The sequence below is a fragment of the Peromyscus californicus genome, unplaced genomic scaffold, assembly GCF_007827085.1.
Source record: "Peromyscus californicus insignis strain IS unplaced genomic scaffold, ASM782708v3 Scaffold_3__1_contigs__length_106647218, whole genome shotgun sequence".
Lineage (NCBI taxonomy): Eukaryota > Metazoa > Chordata > Mammalia > Rodentia > Cricetidae > Peromyscus > Peromyscus californicus.
Window position 1 is genome coordinate 95,000,345 of NW_026294551.1, and position 19,631 is coordinate 95,019,975.

General features: G+C 49.5%; 1 protein-coding gene across 1 annotated transcript; it reads left to right on the plus strand.

Annotated features, from left to right (window-relative positions):
• Positions 1-8,830: 8,830 nt before the first annotated feature.
• Znf205 (zinc finger protein 205) lies at positions 8,831-16,535 on the plus strand. The gene is made up of 7 exons (XM_052759200.1): positions 8,831-8,962; positions 9,517-9,653; positions 11,036-11,246; positions 11,459-11,550; positions 12,046-12,166; positions 14,930-15,034; positions 15,253-16,535. The coding sequence occupies exons 2-7, from the start codon at positions 9,597-9,599 to the stop codon at positions 16,311-16,313; spliced, it is 1,647 nt and encodes a 548-aa protein (XP_052615160.1). The 5' UTR covers positions 8,831-8,962; positions 9,517-9,596; the 3' UTR covers positions 16,314-16,535.
• The last annotated feature ends 3,096 nt before the right edge of the window (positions 16,536-19,631 follow it).

The window sequence follows — 19,631 nt, forward strand, 5'->3', positions numbered from 1 at the left end:
AACCTGAAAGTCCAGCCAACACTGGGGGACATTCTAGGTGTCACATATCAGGAGGTGACAGCAGCAAAAGTATTTCAGGATGATGACAGTGTCCTGGTTTCTCAAAAAGGCACTGACTTCTCAACTCTAAAAGGCAACCTTTAAGCCCGAGCGACTTTTGAGCTTAGTTCCAATGATGTCCCTTTGTGCCTGCACTTAGGCTATCTTGAGCTGTCCAATAGGCAGTGTTCTGGATGCTGGGGGTAGGGTTTGGGGGTGTCTAGTCCTGAATTTCATAGCCTACCCTGTTGTCAATAGTCAGAAACAGAAGGGTTTGATGTTTCTCCCTAAAAGGTTCCACCTGTCCTCTTGGGGCTGGACCAGGACAAGGAAACTTTTGATCCTCCAATATCCACCTCCTAAGGGATTCTATTTATTTCTTTATTCTTCATTGAGACAGGGTTTCACTGTGTAGTCTTGGTTGGCCTGGAATTCACTATTTAGACCAGGCTGGCCTTGAACTCACAGAGATCCTCTCTGCCTCCATCTCCTGAGTGAATGGAGCATGAAACTATGCCCAGCTACAAGGCCTAGAATTTGAAGTATATGCTGTTGTGCTTGGGTGGTGGTGGTGGTGTTATTTTGTCTTCTTTCATAGCCCAGGATGGCCTTACTCTTGAAGTACTCCTGTCTGACTCCTAGCTGGGATTACAGGCATGCACCACCACTGTGACTTCTATTTTGCTTAAGATTACATTTTATTTATTTGTGTATGTGTTATTGCCACCCCATGTGTATGGGTATCAGATGGTTCTCTCCTTCCACCATGTGGGTCCCAGGGATTCAACTCAACTTGTCAGGCTTCATGGCAATCTCACTGGCTCCCATTTTTCTTTTTCTTTTTTTAGATGATGAATGATCTCTAAGACGTGTGTGACACACACTCAAAGTGAGCAAGCCAGCTGTATACGGTTTTGTAACAGACCTTAGCACAACTGACCCATGATCAAAGTACCGTTCAAACCATAAAACTCAGCACGTGGACAGCACCATCTGCCCAAATGAAAACAAAGACCTAAGCCATCAAAGTCCATAGTTCTGCAAAGTCTCTAAATGCACTAACCGTGCCTTTTGCCTCTGTCTACCTCTTTGCTTCTGGCTACTATTCTTGTTAACTGAGGTGTGTGAACTCAGGATATGGTTTTGTGTTTAAAAGCTCACCCTGAGAAAAGCTAGGGACTACACTGCGATCCGGAACAGCCAGTGGAGTCGCCAGCTGGCTACAATTGCCTCCCACGATAAAGATTTTCTATTGGCCTAAACCTGAGTCCGAGCAGTCTTTTCCTGTGGATACCCACAACACTTTATGCATTTGTGAAAGGGTCTTGCTATGTAACTGAAGCTGCCCTCAAACCTGAGACCCTCCTACCTCAGTCCCAGAGATCCTGGGACTACAGGTAACCACATGTCACCACACCAGACCTTCCATGTTTGTTTGTTTGTTTTAATTAAAAAACAATTTGTGTGTCTGTGTGTAGACATCTTCAATCACTCTCCACCTTATTTTGTTCAAACTGGGTCTCTCACTGAAGACGGAGCTAGAATGAGAGCCAGCAAGCCCCAGAGATCCTCCTATATATGCTTCCCTACTGCTTGGATTACAGGCACACAAAACCGAGGAAACTTTTACCATGGGTCCTGGGAACGAACTTAAACACTTCACTGATGGAGCGATCTCCCCTGTGTCTCCCTACATACTAGATAAAGTCTCCGTCACTGAACTACACTCCATGCCCTCCCTGCCTTTCTAAACACAGTTCTCAATGTAAGAGAGCAAGTGTGCGTGGGACAGACGTAGTTTCTGGAGATTTGATGGCGCGCAGACCCTGTGCTGATTTTTCGATTCTGTTCCCGAAGGCTTTTCTTTAATTAGACTCTAAAGGTCCCAGCCATCGAAACGGCCCCAGCGCTCTCTACAGGTGGGCTCTCCGGCCCACCAACAGGCTGAGTTTTCTCACGGGTGAAAGTCGACTGTAGGACAGCAGCATCCTCACAATGCCATCCTCATCACGAGGACTGGATAGGTACGTCAACGCGAGAAAGATGAGCAAACCGGAAGTTGCAGGGGGCAGCCGGACGGGAAATGCTGGGACACCGGAGAGGGCCGGCTCCCAGGCCAGGGCTGCACAAGGGGAGCGCGCACCAGAACGCGCAGGAAGAGCGGGTGGGCGGGGCGGGGCGGGCAGGAGGGGCGGGGCCCCCGGGTTACAGCCAGCCCCCGCGCCTTCTTTGGGTCGGGGGCGGGGCGGAGTAGCGTCCTAGCCTGGGTCTAGGATTTCCGGTGTGGGTGTTCCGCAGAATGCACGGCTCTTTGAGGGGATGCTGGGGTGTGGGGCTCTGGCCCTTCTAAACATGTGCTTCTATGCAATCGATTTTTTTTTTTAAAGATTTATTTATTTATTTTGTATACAGCATGTATGACCAGAAGAGGGCACCAGATCTCATTACAGATGGTTGTGAGCCACCATGTGGTTGCTGGGAATTGAACTCAGGACCTCTGGAAGAGCAGTCAGTGTTCTTAACCTCTGAGCCATCTCTCCAGCCCCCGATTTTTTTTTTTTTTTTTTTTTTTTTTCCCGAGACAAGGTTTCTCTTTGTAGCCCTGGCTGTCCTGGAACTCGCTCTTTAGATCAGGCTGGCCGCGAACTCACAGAAGTCTGCCTGCTTCTGCCTCCCAGTTGCTGGGACTGAAGGCGTGCGCTGGCTGTCATTTTCTTTTAAAATTGTATTCCTCGGGTTCTCTAACCTGTTGAATACGTCTACCCTGAGCCACCATGGGGTGCTGACAACTGAACCCTGCTTCTCTGAAAGAGCAGTAAATGCTTTTAATTGATAAACTATTTCTGGAGCCACCAATTTATTGATTGTAGTTTTTTTTTATTAAATCTTTGAGAATTGCGTACAGTGTATTTGGATCATATTTACAGCCCCTCCTGCCCCTAACTCCTAGATCTACCACATGTCCCTCTCTCCCCGAATTTGTGTCCTTTAAAGAAACAATGACTCGTCAAGTCCAACTATTTTTGTTGTTGACGCTGACCTTGAACATGTTATATAGACCAAGATGACTTTGCATTTCTGATCCTTCTGCCTCCACTTTTTGGAAGCACAGTAGCACCTGTGACAAGCTCTGAGGTCAGTACAGCTCTGAACAAGTAGCCCATGAGTTGCTGCAGGCAGCAGAATGTCTATGGAATCTTTTTTTTTTTTTTTTTTTTTTTGGTTTTTCGAGACAGGGTTTCTCTGTGTAGCTTTGTGTCTTTCCTGGAACTCACTTGGTAGCCCAGGCTGGCCTCGAACTCACAGAGATCCGCCTGGCTCTGCCTCCTGAGTGCTGGGATTAAAAGTGTGCGCCACCACCACCCGGCCGTCTATGGAATCTTAATTTAAATTTTGTCATCAATTAAAAGTCATATTTCTTCAGGGCAATGGTAGTATAAGCTTTAATCCCAGCACTTGGGGGGCAGAGGCACTCAGGACTCTTCTAATGGAAATAGGCATTTCTTTTGCTTATCTTTAAAAACATTAAAACTTGGGCAGTATGAGAGATCACCCACAGCCACCTCTAAATAAATTCTAGTTCTTGAAGGTCCTTCAAGTCCCTTTCCCCCCCCATCTTATTCTTAAGCTACTAGTCAAAGGATTATTTATGCTGCTAACTGTATAACATATGGATTTATTTATTTGAGGCAGAGTCTTGTTAAGTGGCTCAGGCTGGCCTTGAACTCATGATAGTCCTCCTGTCTCAGTTTCTTGAGGGATAACAATCTAGTACCACCTTGTCCAGCTACATCTTCTTCATCTTGGGTTTTTTTTTTTACATTGATTGTATTGATTTATTATATTCATGATATTATGTCCTGATACTACTGTCCATTTGTGGGGTTTTTCAATCACATAAAACAGAAATTCTGTACTTAGGAAATCATTGCTCTATATTCCTTTCTTCTTCATTTTGAGATAATGTCTAATCTTTCTGTCTGTATGAATTTGTATATTCTATATATTTCATGTAATACAATTCTACAGTATTTGTCCTTTTTTTACATGTAAAAACATTTTACGCCGGGCGGTGGTGGCGCACGCCTTTAATCCCAGCACTCGGGAGGCAGAGCCAGGCGGATCTCTGTGAGTTCGAGGCCAGCCTGGACTACCAAGTGAGTTCCAGGAAAGGCGCAAAGCTACACAGAGAAACCCTGTCTCGAAAAACCAAAAAAAAAAACAAAAAACATTTTACATACAACTGCAGGAGAAATAATACTCACATAGTCTGAACATAAAAACAGGTATAATTTAAAAGTCCAGGGTTATTTGAAACAGTAAAGTATTTTCTCCATAGAAAATAGTATAAATGATAACATTTCCCAATAAGCCCTTTTTAGCCAAATGATAGCTGAATTATACATATAAGTATTGATTAGATTCAATCTAATCGAGTACCACCTTGTTCAGCTACTTCTTGTTCATCTTAGGTTTTTGTTGTTGTTTTGTTTTGTTTTGTTTTTTTCAAAACAGGGTTTCCCTGTGTAGCCCTGGCTGACCTGGAACTCGATCTGTAGAACAGACTGGCCTTGAACTCACAGAGATCCACCTGCCTCTGCCTCCCAAGTGCTGGGATTAAAGATGCATGCCATCACTGTCCAGCTTAGATCTTGTTTTTTGTTTGTTTGTTTGTTTGTTTGTTATGTTTGAGACAGGGTCACATGTAGCCCAGGCTAACCTTGAATTTTCTATGTAGCTGAGGATAGCTTTGAACTCTTGAGTCTCCTGACTCTACTTCCTGTGTGCTGAAATTGCAGGTGTTTATCATCACACATTTTTTTTTATGTCTGTCTATCTTATTCCTTCATTTTCTCCTGGAGCCTTTCTGAGCTCTTTCAGGGATGGCTATCCTACACAGCAACCATGGTAACCTTCTCTCCCAGACCTGCTGTGTTCCTAAAGATACCAGAAAGAATTCCTCTTTAAAAAAGGTTAATAATTTTTGTACACGAAGTACTCAATATATGTCCTTCAACCAAGTACGCTCAGACTCAATTTGGTCTACTCCAGGTGACCTCAGGGTGGGATCCACATGTCTGGACACTTTGTCCTTCAGTATGTCTGCAGTGGCTTCTTTTGTTGGTGGAGAACTTTTATCCAGGAGTTAGGACACATTACTGTTTTGGACTTGGTCACTCCAGGGACTTAATGAGTAACTTGGTCTTGTCTAGGAGTGAGCTCCCTTGCGCTGCACACTCTCTGCTCCTCGTGGGCTGAGTACAGTGTGTCCTCTAGTCTAGGGCCCCCTTGGCCCATGTGTGAGTTTGTAGCTATATCTGTTTTGAAACTGATATTAAGTCCATTTCTCTTTACCTTGTGGTTTCAAACACCTGGGCATACTAATCAGAGACAAACCAGAGTAAATTTTGTTCTTCATATTGACTGTAGAATCAAGCCAGATCCCGGAATTTCTAAAGCATGGTTTTTTGTTTGTTTGTTTTGTTTTGTTTTGTTTTTCCAGACAGGGTTTCTCTGTGTAGTTTTGGTGCCTGTCCTGGAACTCACTCTGTAGACCAGGCTGGTCTCGAACTCACAGAGATCTGGGTGGCTCTGCCTCCCTAGTGCTGGGATTAAAGGCGTGCGCCACTACTGCTGGGCTAAAGCATGTTTTTTTTTGTTTTTTTTTTACTTGATCATCCCACTCTCACTCCCATGGTCTCTTTCTCTCTTATTTTTTATGTGTGTGTTTTACCTGCATGTATGTATGTGTAGCATGTGTGTGCCTGCTCTACTGCCCAAGGAGTTTTGAAGGGGGCATCAGATCCTCTGGGATTGGAGTTACAGAGCATTGTGAGGCACGATGTGGGTGCTTGGAATCCAACCTGGGTCTTCTGTAAGAATAAGTGCCCCTAACCAATGAGCTACCTCTCTATCCCCACAAACGTCTTTAAGTCATAGGGTAGAATACTAACTGGACACTATAAGGGTCAATCAGATGTGGCCACTTGCAAAGCTTGCCATGTGTGGAGGGAATATAGGTCCAGTGTTGCCAAATGTTCTGATTTTTTAAAAGTGTGTGTGTGTGTGTGTGTGTGTGTGTGTGTGTGTGTGTGTGTGTAAGTGCAGGTGGACAGTGTAGAGTAGAGGACAACTTTGTGGAGTTTGTTCCCTATTTCCACTTTCATATGGTTTCTAGGAATCAAACCCAAATGACCAGACTTTCACAGCGAATACCTACTGCGCCATCTCATCAACCCGAATGTTCTGATTTAAAAAAATTCAAATGTAGCCAGGCTGAGGTGGCGCACGCCTTTAATCCCAGCACTCAGAAGGCAGAGGCAGGCAGATCTCTTTGAGTTCTAGGCCAACCTGGTCTATAAAGGGAGTTCAGGGCCAGCCAATGCTACACAGAGAACCCCTGTCTAGGGAAACAAAACAAAAGCCAAAAATTAACTAATTAATTAAAATTCAAATGTAAAGCTAAGCGTATGGTTCATGTGTACAGTGTTTGCTTACCATAGGTAAGACCCTGAGTTCCATCTTCTCTCTCTCTCTCTCTCTCTCTCTCTCTCTCTCTCTCTCTCTCTCTCTCACACACACACACACACACACACACACACACACACACACACACACACGCACACACACACACCCCTCTGGTCATTTTTAATGCTGCAGTTAACTTTTTGTTTTATCCATTTTGTAAGTAACTGGAGTGAAAGACTAGGGCCTTGCATGGCTCTCCCATTAATCTATTCCACAACCTCTTTGTTTTCTAAACATTTTGCTTTGAGAAAGGTCTCACTAGGTTGTGTGCAGGCAGACCTTGAACTTGTGACCTTCCTGACAGTCTCTTGAGTAATTAGAATTGCAGCCTGGAGACACCAAGTCTAGCAAATTTCAAGAGAAATTAAGCCCTGGAACCCACCTAGCGCCTGGTGAACTTGCTCAGGGGACCAGTGCTGGCCTTTTTCTTCTTCATTTTTAAGACAATGGCTTGCTGTGTTGCCCTAGTTTATATGAAACTGTGTAGCCCACCTAGGCTGGCCTCAAATTCAAAATCCTCCTGCCTCAGCCTCCTGATTACTGGCACTATAGGAACAGGCCCTTATGTTCAGCTACCGGTGCTTGGCTTTTGGGGTGAAGGGGTCAGAAGACTTGGATAAGCCGAAGCCAGCAGGCACAGACTGAATTCCTGTGGACTCCAAGGAAGCTTACTCCAGGCCAGGGCACCGCCCCTTTCCTAACACTCCTGTGCTCTGTCCAGAACATTTCTCAATGGAATGAGAAGCACAGTCACATTTTCCCTCTTTGGAGTCTTAGTTCCCAAGGTCTGAAGGAATAGAGTCTCCCAGGTGGCATTAGGCTCTGGGACAACATGGACAACTGGGCCAGCCTCTCTCTCTCTCTCTTTTTAGCTGTCATTATTATTTTATTGTTTGTGTAGAGGTGTTTTGCCTGCATATCTGTCTACATGTCACGTGCATGCAGGACACTTGGAGTCCAGCAAAGGGTGTCAGATCTCTTAGGAATACCACTATGTAGGTGCTGGGGATTGAACCTGGGTCCTCTGGAAGAGCAGCCAATGCTCTTAACCTTTGAGCTATTGTTTCCCCAGCCCCATCTTTAAAAGAAAAAACAATAGTTTCAGTTCTCTGTGAGTTTGAGGCCAAAATGGTCAACATAGTGAGTTGAGTTACATAGTTACATGAGTTACAAGCCAGAGTTACATAGTGAGAGCCTGTCTATATATAAATTATATATATATATATATATATATATATATACATATATATATACACACACACACACATATATATATATAATTTGTATTAGTTATTTGAGGATTTCATACAATGTAGTTTGATCATACTCATTCTCTATGCCTCTCAAATCCACTCTGGGCCAGTCTCTTTACCCCTTTATTACCAAACCTGAGTGGGTCTTGACAAATCCAATTTCTCTCCCATCTTGCAGACAGATAGGGCATCAGGGTGGGCTACTGAGGGACGAATCCTGTTTCTTTTCTTTTCTTTTTTTTTTTTTTTTTTTGGTTTTCGAGACAGGGTTTCTCTGTGTAGCTTTGTGCCTTTCCTGGAACTCACTCGGTAGCCCAGGCTGGCCTCTAACTCACAGAGATCCGCCTGCCTCTGCCTCCCGAGTGCTGGGATTAAAGGCGTGCGCCACCACCGCCCGGCCTGAATCCTGTTTCGTAAGTGCATTCAGAGATCCAGAACTCTGTGCCAGTCTTCGAGGACCTAGAGGACCTCCTAACCTAGGAGCCTTAAATGAATCCAGGGGCCCGATAGGCAGTATATGCTCTTCTCATGTGCTGTGTGCTGGAAAGAACGGTCCTGCCCCTTCCACTCAGTACAACGATGCTCTTTTAAGAATGAACACAATCTTTGAATCATCAAACACTCGAGTCTAAAAACGCATCTTCTGTTTTTTTGTCTTTGTTTTATTGTTGTTTGTTTGTTTTCTGAGACAGCGTTTCTATGTGTACCCTGGCTGTCCTAGAACTCACTCTGTAGACCAGGCTAGCCTGGAACTCTGAGATCCAGAGATCTGTCTCCCGAGTTCTGGGATTAAAGGCGTGCTCCCCAACGCCCGGCGCATCTGCAGTTTTTCTGTGTCAGTGTTCATAGACACTGATGGGTAGAGTAATCATTGTGAACCAGCACTATTGATCTGACCCTATCTCCCAAGCCAAGTCAGGTGCAGCGCAGGCTGGGGACCCCCTGAACCGGAACCCTCGAAGCTGGGAACTCTGTAAAGCTGCAGCTGAGTGGGGAATGGGATCTGGAAGGGACTTCCTGTTGTCCCTAATCCCAGCCTCCACCGGGCTTGCCGGCCCTTTCAGTTCTGGCTGCCAAGACTCGCTTCACCCCCTGGAGGAGCGCTCCACGGCACCCCAGGTGCCTCCCTTGCCTCTACCTTGGTGAGAAAGGGATGGTTGGGAAAGCACCTGCAAATCGGCTTGTGCAGTCAGCTTGCAGAAGGGGCTTCAGGCTGGCAGGAGAGAATGAGGGGGCTGAACCCAGGATGGGGAAGGTGAGGACATGGCCCACCGGACCACGGCCAGGATGAACGTCCCCGAGGGGAAGCTGCAGCTTCGAGAGAACTGCTGAGAGTGGGCAGCTGAGTCGTGGGTTCCAGGCGAGGCTGTGTCCACCTGGGGCACACGGCAGGCACCACCGCACTGGCACCTCTTTTGTGGGCTCTCTGTAGAACTTTCTGCGCCTCGTGACAAGAAACCCTGATTCCGACTTAGCCCTCACTTTCCCTGAGCTGGCTTCACTGAGATTTGAGGCTCTTGCTTCAGTGACAAAGGGGACAAGGGGACAATACCATTCCTTTCAAAGAAACCAGGAAACATCATTCAGCACGGGCTCCACAGGGTCCTGCAGACTTCATTTGCACTCTGGTCAGATGTAAGGAGTGCTGGAGCACTTCGGAGGTGTTCCAGATGCTGATTTCTTTCCTCTTTTCCAGGATCCTGGCTAAAACCTGGAGGGGGCTTGACGAGCAGGGGAGAGAATCATTTGCTGTTCTTCCTCTCTCTGATATAGAAGATGTCTGCAGACAGTAAAAGCATCCTGGCTGCTGAGAGCAAGGAGAAAACCCATGAGGTATGGTGGGATCCTAGGGATCCTAGGGAGGGTGGAGTGCCTTGGAATGGAGCAGAGGGGATTTTCAAAACTCATATCTGGACAAAAGGAAGAGTGAGAGTCACTGCAGGAGTGAGGCTTCCAGATGAGGGCACTGGGTAGGGGTGTGGGGGGCGGGGAGCGGCATCATGGGAAATAGCTTCCGATCAGTCTTTACAGTGTGTTTTTGCTCCGTCTAGTAAGGGGCATAGCAGTCACAGAACATAGGGAGGTCTTTTGTTCCCCACTCCCTTCCTCCTGGGCCATGCCTCCTCATGGCTTACCTCTCTATGAGTCTGAGTTCTGCCTGTAACAGCTGCCTGCCCGTGTCGGGTGTGTGTGTGTGTGTGTGTGTGTGTGTGTGTGTGTGTGTGTGTGTGTGTGTGTGTGTGTTACTAAGGACTGAACCCTACTTCTCATATATGCCATAAGCAGTCTCCTACTGAGCTACATCTCAAATCCTCTTTTAACTTTTTGTTTTATTTTTGAAACAGATTTGCTAAGTTTTTTTGTGTGGCTTTGGACTCTCTTAGTAGCCCTGGGAGGTCTTGAACTTGCTATCCTCCTGCTTCAGCTTCCCAAGGTGACACCCCCAGACCTAACTGTACCTTCTGTTCTCATCAAGATCTAAATCACTGGGTGTAGGCCACCCTAAACATCCAATGATTTAATTTCAAGATTGCTAACTTAATTATCTCTGTAAAAGACCCTTTCTCCAAAGAAGGCTCTATTCTTTGTTGGTTGTTTTGTTTTTAGACAAGGTCTACTGTAGTCCAGGTTGGCTTAGAACGGCTTGTGTAGCCAAAGGTGTCCTTGAACTCCTGACCCTCCTGCTTCCACCTCCCAAATCCTGGGATTCCAGGCTGTGGCACCATACCTGACTTCAAATACAGTTACATTCATGGCTGACAGGGTTTTGGAGGGGTGCTATTTAACCCACTACATTTAGTTTTCTTATATATTAAAAAAAAGAATAGCGGTCTACACTGCTCTGTGTCATATGAGGCTTCCGTGGAGAGATGACAGCTGCTTCCAGGGTGCTTCGTTCATGTGGACTGTGCATCCTCCATCCTCTGCCTGTCCTTGCTGGCGGTGAGCCCTGGATAGAAAGAGAGGCCGACCCTTTAGGACAGCGATTCTCAACCTGTGGGTCTACATTACGATTTATAGCAGTAGCAAAACTGCAGTTATGAAGTAGCAAGGAAAATAATGTTGTGGTTGGGGGTCAGCACATGAAGGTCCCAGCATTAGGAAGGTTGAGAAGCACTGGTCTAAAGTATGCCTTATGTTTGAGTGTACATTCTCCTAGCCAGCTGTCTCCACCAGATCTCCAGTCCAGTGCTGATAGGGATTGTGATTCCTAGGTTCCAGGTCATGAGCAGTGCTGTGGAGACATGCTCTCTGGGCAGGAGGAGACAGCCGTGGCAGCCTCTCAGGAGTCAACACATATTAAGGCAGAGCCAGAAGAACCACACCCTGAGGGGGTATCACTGGAGGACACAGCTCCAGGAACACAGGGCTGGATGCCCCGGAGTCCTGGCTCTAAGGAGAAAGCCCTGTTTCTGCCTGGCGGAGGTAGGAGAAGGGTGTGTTTTTCTCGGGGAGACATTCTGGGGAGAGTTGAGGGTTTTACTGAGGGAGGTAGAGGCCCCAGATTTTCTTCTGCCTCCTGGCAGCCTTCGAGTGGGTGACTGGCTTCCTGGTTTGAATCGGGTGAGGGCTGAGGTAGCTGGGGGAGCATCGTGGCCCAGGATGCTGGCTGCTCTGAGGACCCTGTCTTCCTGCAGCTCTTCCCTCACCCTGGATTCCGGTACTTTCCCGCGGGGGAAGGACCAGAGAGCGACAGGTGGCTGCAGCCCTCCTCACTGCCTGGTCCCAGGTGAGTGTCCTCTGAGGGTCCCTCCCGCCTGCCCCAGGACAGAGGCCGGACTCTTCCTGGTCCTTCCATGGTACAGTCTTTTTTGTAATGGGTTCAGCATGTGACCCGCCCTGCCTCGAGTCAGAACCTTCTGCTAAAGTGCTGTTGGGCCACCTGGGAGCCCTCACCAAGACATGGGCTCACAGCAGTCCTGGTCCAGCTGGTGGAGAAGCAGAGGGAGCAGGGTGGCTGGTCTGTCATTGAGAATCCTCCTCTGAGAGATGAGCTTAGGGTGGAGACCATGTGGGGGCCTGAGCTGTGCCCATGGACCCTAAGATGCTGCCTTGCTCCTGACCATCACATCACAGAAGGCCATTCTTGGGGGGCTCTTCTGTCCACCCATCTAATCCAAGTGATGGGGTCACTGGAGGCAGTAGTTTGAAGGCCTGGTGTTGACATTTTTTCTTACCATGTCCACAGCAAACCCTGAATAGTGTTGTTTTCATGTTGTCTCAGATGCCGGTGACCTTTGAGGATGTGGCTCTGTACCTCTCCCGCGAGGAATGGGGAAGGCTGGACCGCACACAGCAAAATTTCTACAGGGATGTACTACAGGAGAAAAATGGGCTAGCTTTGGGTAAGGGCTCATCTGCAATGGCGCCTTCCTGTGGCCTCAGGAGTGTTGAAGGCTGCCCTGTCATTGCCTGCCCACCCACCCTCACCTCCTCTCCCTTTCCTCTCTTCTTTATCTGGACAGCACTGCTCTGCAGAACCTTCCACACAGATGGCCATGTCTGCATCTGTCCTAGGACAGTGACCATAGGCCAAGTGCCTGCTGAGTTCTAGAAACGGGATAGGAGGGATTAATTTCCAACTCCATTTGATCAGCTCAGATTGGAGTTTGAACAGCCAGAGCGTTGGGTGTGGTAGCTCACACCTGTAACCCCAGCAGTTTGGAGGCGGAGGCAAAGGCTAGAGGATTGATGCTTACCTGTGACGTTCCAGGCCTGCAGGGCTAAGTAGTGACGTTTATCTCAAAGGCTGTTTAAAAAGACGCAGCAGCCATGGCAGTCAGTGGCCGCAGCGCTGCATAGTGTTGGTGTGGGATTCTGTCTTTCCTTTCTCTGCGTTATCCCCGAGCTGTGTTCTTCTCAGAGTCCCAGCTTTAGATGTGTCCGCTCCTCTGGAGGCTCCCGGTTGGATGGGCCATCAGCTTGCCTGTCAGGTCCTTAAGCTAGAAGTATTGCTGCTGCTTCAGGGAACCTGTAGCATGAATCTTAAATGTTCTTATTAATAAAATCAAACCCGAGGCCAGTTATTGGGGTGAACGCTGGTAGATCAGAGAGACAGAACAAGCCACAGCTATCTCACTTTGCCAATTCCTCAGCTGGTCCTGTTTCCTCAGACTGGAAGCTTCTGTGTCCTCATTCCAGTGACTCTCAGCTGAACTGCTGCTAGAAGCCTGAATGCTTAACCAGCCAAAATGCTTAACCAGGCAAATGCTTAACCAGCCAAATGCTTCTAGTTTCTGGTCCTCACGCCTTATAAACCTTTCTGCTTTCTACCACCACTCCCTGGGATTAAAGGCTGCTTTCTGGGATTAAAGGCGTGAGTCACCATGCCTGGCTGTTTCCAATGTGGTCTTGAACTCACAGAGATCCAGAGGGATTTCTGTCTCTGGAATGCTAGGATTAAAGGCGTGTGCTAACATTTTCTAGCCTAAGTATCTTGTGGCTTTTCTGTTTTCTGACCCCAGATAAGTTTATTAAGGTACACAATATTTTGGGGAACACAATACCACCACAGGAACCTATGAGGCAAGCGTGCGCCTCCAGGGGTGGGGAGGGCTTGCATCTCAGTCCAGGCTTCTGACTCCTCGGTTCCAAACCAATCTTGACAGAATTTGATGATGTCTTCAGCACTTCATTGTTGTCCTCCATCGTGTAGCTACTTCCGGTTTACTAGTTAAGGTGGAATCCCTGGGCCTAAGCAGTGTGTGCGCGCGCGTTGCGGGGGGGGGGGGGGGGGGGGGGGGGGGGGGGGGGGGGGGGGGCACGGACGACAGGGGGGCGGGGAGACCAGAGGTTAGCCTTGAGTGTTATTTCAGTGCTGTCCACTGTGTTTTGTTTTTTGATTTTTTCAAGACAAGGTTCCTCTGTGTAGCCCTGGCTGTCCTGGAACTCACTCTGTAGACCAGGCTGGCCTTGAACTTAAAGATCCGAGGGTCTCTACCTCCTGAGTGCTGGGATTAAAAGGGTGCATCACCACTGCCTGGCTCACTTCAATTTTTTTGAGACATGGTCTTTCATTGGTCTCAAATTCACCAGATTGTTTAGGCTTGATAGCCACTGAACCCCAGGTATCCACATACCCATCATTAGCACTACAAGCATTTGCCACTGTGTCTGGCTTTTAATGTGGTTGCTAAGGATGGACCTTAGATCCTCACACAGGCTTAGCTGGCAGGCCCCATGGCCTTGGCAGTTCTGTTGATGATTGGATGGTGGCCCTGAGACCCATTCTGGGCATATCAACCACTCACTCCTGTAGTTAGCTCAGGTTTGCCTACTACCCTTTCTTAGCATTTCCCAGGGCCCAGACCAACAAGTCCAAGCAAACCTTGGATGTTAGAGGGGACGTGGGACTCAATCGGGCTCTAACCAGTGACCTAACAAATTCCTGTCCTCCATTGAGGCGTGAGAGTCACAGCCCTCTTCTCTTACTGACTACACCAAATTCCTCAGGGACACAGCACATCAGTGTCCCAGCCTCTGGAGCTTGGCCTCTGCGCCATCCCTGGTTCTCCTGAATGCAGGTGCAGGAGCAGGTGGTCTTCTGCGGTCCCTGCTGCTGTCCCCCTGCTTGGCAGCTGTGACAAGGAAAGCAATCTGCTGAACTTCATGTGGTGTTAGGAATGGGCCTCACACATACCAGGCCAGCGCCCTAGCCCCAGCCACACTCCAGCCCTTCTAAAAGGATCCATATATTTATTTATCCATTTGTTTAAATTTTGTTTTGAGACAGGGTCTCATAGCACAGCCTAGCTAGAATGACCTTAAACTTCTGATCTTCCTCCCTCTGCCTCCTAAGTGCTGGAATTCCAAAAATGCGCCACCAAACCTGGAATTTTTTAAATTTTGCTTATTAATTTTTATTGAGACAGTCTCACAGTGTAGTCTAGGCTGGCCTTGAGCTCAGTTCCCTCCGCCAGCCTCCCATCCATGCCTGGCTCTAAAGGAACTTGTGAGTGCCTTTTGTTTTGTCTTAGGTTTCTAGGGCCCCTGTTCCCCCTTTTTCCTCGTTCAGTCAGGTGGGGCTGGAGATGGGGGATCATGGAAGGAGTGTGGTTTGGGGAGTGATTCTAAAACTAGGTAGAAGCACAGCTTTTCTTTCTTGACAGGGTTTCCGTTCAGCAGACCTTTCTGGGTCCCCCAAGTTCAGGGGAAGGGCGAGGTGGCAAGTTCCAGCAGACCACCAGGTGTTGAGAGAAGAGGCCTTGGTTCAGGTGAGGGCCTTAGCGTATGCCTTAGTTTGGGGCTTTGTGGGTGTGGATGCCGGGGTTTCCCGACCCCTCTGCTGCTGGAGGGTGGCTCTTGTCTTGAGGGGTCCCCTGGCTTCCCCTTCCCTTTTTCCCCAGAATCTAGCTCCTGAGTTTTTAGCTCTGCCTGCCGTTGCCTCGGGCTCTCCAGAAGTTTGTCTCAACTGGCAACTGTCTTTTTACAGGAATTGTGGAAATGGGGAAGGTGGTACCAACCCTAGCCATGGCAGCCCTAGAGGATACGAAACCCTTAAGGCCCAGGGCCAGGTGCGCTCCGGGGGAAGAGCCGCAGTGTGGTCAGCAAGTGGCTGGTGGCCCGGGTGCGAAGATGGCCAGAGACTCCGGGGAAGCCAGGCAGCCGAAGCCCTCCCCACCCGACACACATCCTCTCAAGAACCCAGAGAACAGCGGCCCAGGGAAACCCAGCGAGGAGGAGAAGGGCGCGCTGGAAAGTGGCGAGGAAGGTCTTGTTGCGGACAGTGAGCCGGGCAGGAAGACATACAAGTGCGAACAGTGTGGCAAGGGCTTCAGCTGGCACTCGCACCTGGTGACACACCGGCGCACTCACACGGGTGAGAAGCCCTATACGTGCACGGACTGCGGCAAGCGCTTCGGCCGCAGCTCCCACCTCATCCAGCACCAGATCATCCACACGGGCGAGAAGCCCTACACCTGCCCCTCGTGCTGGAAGAGCTTCAGCCACCACTCCACGCTGATCCAGCACCAGCGCATCCACACCGGTGAGAAGCCGTACGTGTGCGACCGCTGCGCCAAGCGCTTCACCCGCCGCTCAGACCTGGTCACACACCAGGGCACTCACACGGGCGCCAAGCCGCACAAGTGCCCGGCCTGCGGCAAGTGCTTCACACAGAGCTCCGCCCTGGTCACGCACCAGCGCACCCACACCGGCGTCAAGCCCTACGCGTGCCCGGAGTGCGGCAAGTGCTTCAGCCAGCGCTCCAACCTCATCGCGCACAATCGCACGCACACGGGCGAGAAACCCTACCACTGCCTCGACTGCGGCAAGAGCTTCAGCCACAGCTCGCACCTCACCGCCCACCAGCGCACCCACCGCGGTGTGCGGCCCTACTCCTGCCCGCTCTGCGGCAAGAGCTTCAGCCGCCGCTCCAACCTGCACCGGCACGAGAAGATCCACACCACCGGGCCCAAGGCCCTGGCCATGCTCATGCTGGGGGCGGCAGCGGCAGCGGGGGCGCTCACCGCATCCCCACCTGCTCCCACTTAGAAGCCACAGAGAGACAGAGAGCAGTGAGAGCACCCAGGGTAGCTGGGACAGTCCCCGCTGATGCTAGGGCCCTGGGAAGAAGACACTGGGTCCTAGCCAGTGGGATGGACCGGGATGAGGGCGGGGAGCTGTGAGGGTCCAGCGCTGGCACCAGGTGGGACATGGTGACGTGGGAGGAGAGGGCAAGCACTCTAGCTGCAGATTAAAGGCCTTGGATTTCAAGCTGTGGCCTGTGGCTCTGTCTGCCTGGTGCTTGGGCCGATCTCTGAGCGTCCGTCCGGCAGCTCTTGGTTCCACCAGGGTCCTCGTTCAGGCATTCCTGAGTCACCTCTTTTGGCCTGGAAGCCTCTCTTCCTTGACTCTTGGGGTCAGGGTCCCTTTTGTCAAAGGCCTATTCTAGAACATTGGGACCTTTTTAAAAAAAAAAAAAACTTTTGTGGTTGTTGTTGGTATCTATATATGTGTATGTGTGTGGGCACGCACGTGCCACAGCGCATCTGTGGAAGTAAGTCCGAGGACAACTTTTAGAATGTGGGTCCCAGGTATGGAAGTCAAGTTGTCAGGCTTGGTTGGCAGTAGGCATCTTTACCTGCTGAGCCATCTCACCCTGGTTTTGTTTTTTGAGACCCGGTTTCATGTAGCCTCGGGTAGCCTGGAACAAGCTTTGTAACCGGATGTTCCTTCCCCCTACCTTCTTGGTACTCCGATTATAGGTGTAAACCACCCAGCCCATCTTAGGACCGTTAACTCTGTAAGCAAAGGCTCTGAGTTCCGGTTTCCCAGCTGGAAGACAGCCAGTCACTTCTGAAACTGAAGCCAGGGAAAGGGGTCCCATCAGCTGGCATCATGTCCCAAGGGCACTAGGCACTCGCTGAGCCCTAGCCTCTCCTTGGGCTTTCACATCGCGAACCAGAAGCATCGAATCTGCTGCCTCAGGCTCCTGGCTGCTTTGTGGGTATCTCCTCTCCATCTGCTTACCTTGGGGCCTGCCGGGGAACTGAGGATTCCAACAGGGACCACTCTCCCGTCTCGTGCATTCCGCAGCTGCTGCCAGCTCTGCTGCCCATCTCCTCGGTATATGCCATTCATAATGTGCTGTACCTTCCCATTTGGCATTGAACAAAAGTTCTGATTTTTAACCTCTAGCATCCATTCCCATTTGCTCCTTTTAAAACCCAGGATCCGGCCTGTGATCCTGCACTGTGGCTCAGTTGCCGAGAGAACATTCAGCTCTGCTATCCGAGGCCTCAGGGAACCATACACTGTCTGCCGCTCTGGGGGGCCCTAAGCTTCTAAGGGGTACAGTGCTGTAGCTTGACTAGGGTACAGACAACAGTAACAACAGCTGGCCCGGCATGAAGCAGAGGCGGCAGATACACTGTATGCACTGTCTACATTACCTCTGCTCTCTGACTGGGTTTGTTGCCTCAGTTTTGTTTGTTTTATGTGCGTTGGTGTTTTGCCTGCATGTGTCTCTTAACGCTGAGCCATCTCTCCGGCCCCTGAATCACAAATCACACAACCAGAGGGCTGGAATTGGTGGCAGATTGGGTCTGGAAGGGTTGTTGCTGTGTTTTTGGTTTTTGGTTTTGTTTGTTTGTTTAGACAAACTGTATAGCCCTGGCTATCCTGGAACATGCTCTGGAGGCAGAAGTAGGCGGATCTCTGAGTTCAAGGTCAGCCTGGTCTACAGAGCATGGTCTACAGAGCAAGTTTCAGGACAACCAGAGCTACACAGAGAAACCCTGTCTTAAACAAACAAACAAAAAGTTTTATTTAGACAGGATCTCAGGGAGCTGAAGTTGGCCTGGAACTCAGTAAAGGATGACTCTAACCACTGGTCATACTGGCTCTGCCTCACAAATGCTGGAATTACAGATGTGCTCTACCGTGCCTAGCTAGATGGTTATTTGTCAAAGAGGCCAGGAAGACAGACTGCTACCTCCATCTTGTCTGCACCTGACCAATGTCACTCAGCCAGCAATGGAATTTCTCTGTGTGGCTCAGTGTGAGGGGCTGAGGGGGCTCTCACCTGTGACGTGGGCTTCTCTCCGAGAACACTTTAATGAGGGCGAGGGACTGCTTGCAAAGACTTGTTACAATTCGCGGGACCTTAGCGTACTGACTCACTAGCACGATGGGTATTGTGATTTCAGTTCCTCAGGCTGTGCGCCTGGTGCACTGGGGATGTGCAGTGACCCACTGGGACAGATTACACAAGAGTACGTTCAGAAGAGAGGGGCGCCTTGAAAATATTTAACAAGCAACAAATAAAATGAAGTGTTAGTGCTGTGGGTCTCGAAAGGAACTGATGACTTGGGTGGTGGGGTGTCATGAAAGGATAGGTCGCCTGAGGAGGGTCTTGATGTCGGAGGGCACATGGCCACAGTTGAACGTCTGTCTGTCTGGTTTACTAGTGAGCTGCTGAGAGCAGAGCGCTGGCGAGGACAGAGCGAACACATTTCCTTCTGAGCTTCCCGCGCCGTGGATCAGGGTCCTGGCGAAGAGTGGTCTTCGCTGGGTGGAGGTGGAGGTCTGTAGACACAGCTCGGGCCTGGGACGCTAGCTCCCCGGGGCTCCTGGCGGGCAATAGATCTGGAGTCTGACCAGTCTTTTTTCCACACCAGAGGCCCCACCCTCCCCCTGTCCTCAGCCAGTCAGTTGCCAGGGAGATGGGCGCGAGAAAAACCAGCCAATCACCGCCGACGCTAGTCCCAGCAACGCGCGCTTTCTCTTCCGCGCCCCAAGCCTCGCGGTTGTCCGGGCAACGGTTCCAGGTTACTGTTCGGAAATGGTCCTGGTTTCGGGTCTCCAGGTTCGGCCCTCAGAGGAACCAGACTGTGTTCACTGACTCCCTCTGTCAGCTGCCTTTCCTCGCCGGGGCTTGCAGGGCTGTGGCCCTGGCTTACCTGAAACTCGCTGTGGAGAAACAGACCAAGATGGAGTAGAACTTGCTGTGATCGCCTACCTCTGCCTTTCATGTGATGGGATCACAGGAACGTAACACTAGGCCCAGCTTTTATTTATTACTATTTTGATTCAGATATATTTTAAATTTTGTCTTCGCACCGTTTCTGCTTAATGCTGCATGTGTATATTCATATTAAAGTTTGGCATATAAAAACAAAGTAAACTTTTCGGCATAGTAAAAAACAACCAATTATAGAAATATTCGTTTATTTGCTCAGTGTTGGAGGCACATGCCTTTAATACCGGCACTTGGGAGGCAGAGTCAGGCAGACCTTTGAGTTTGAGGCCAGCCTGGTCTACCGTGTGAGTTCCAGGACAGCCAGGGCTACACAGAGAAAGTTGTCTTGA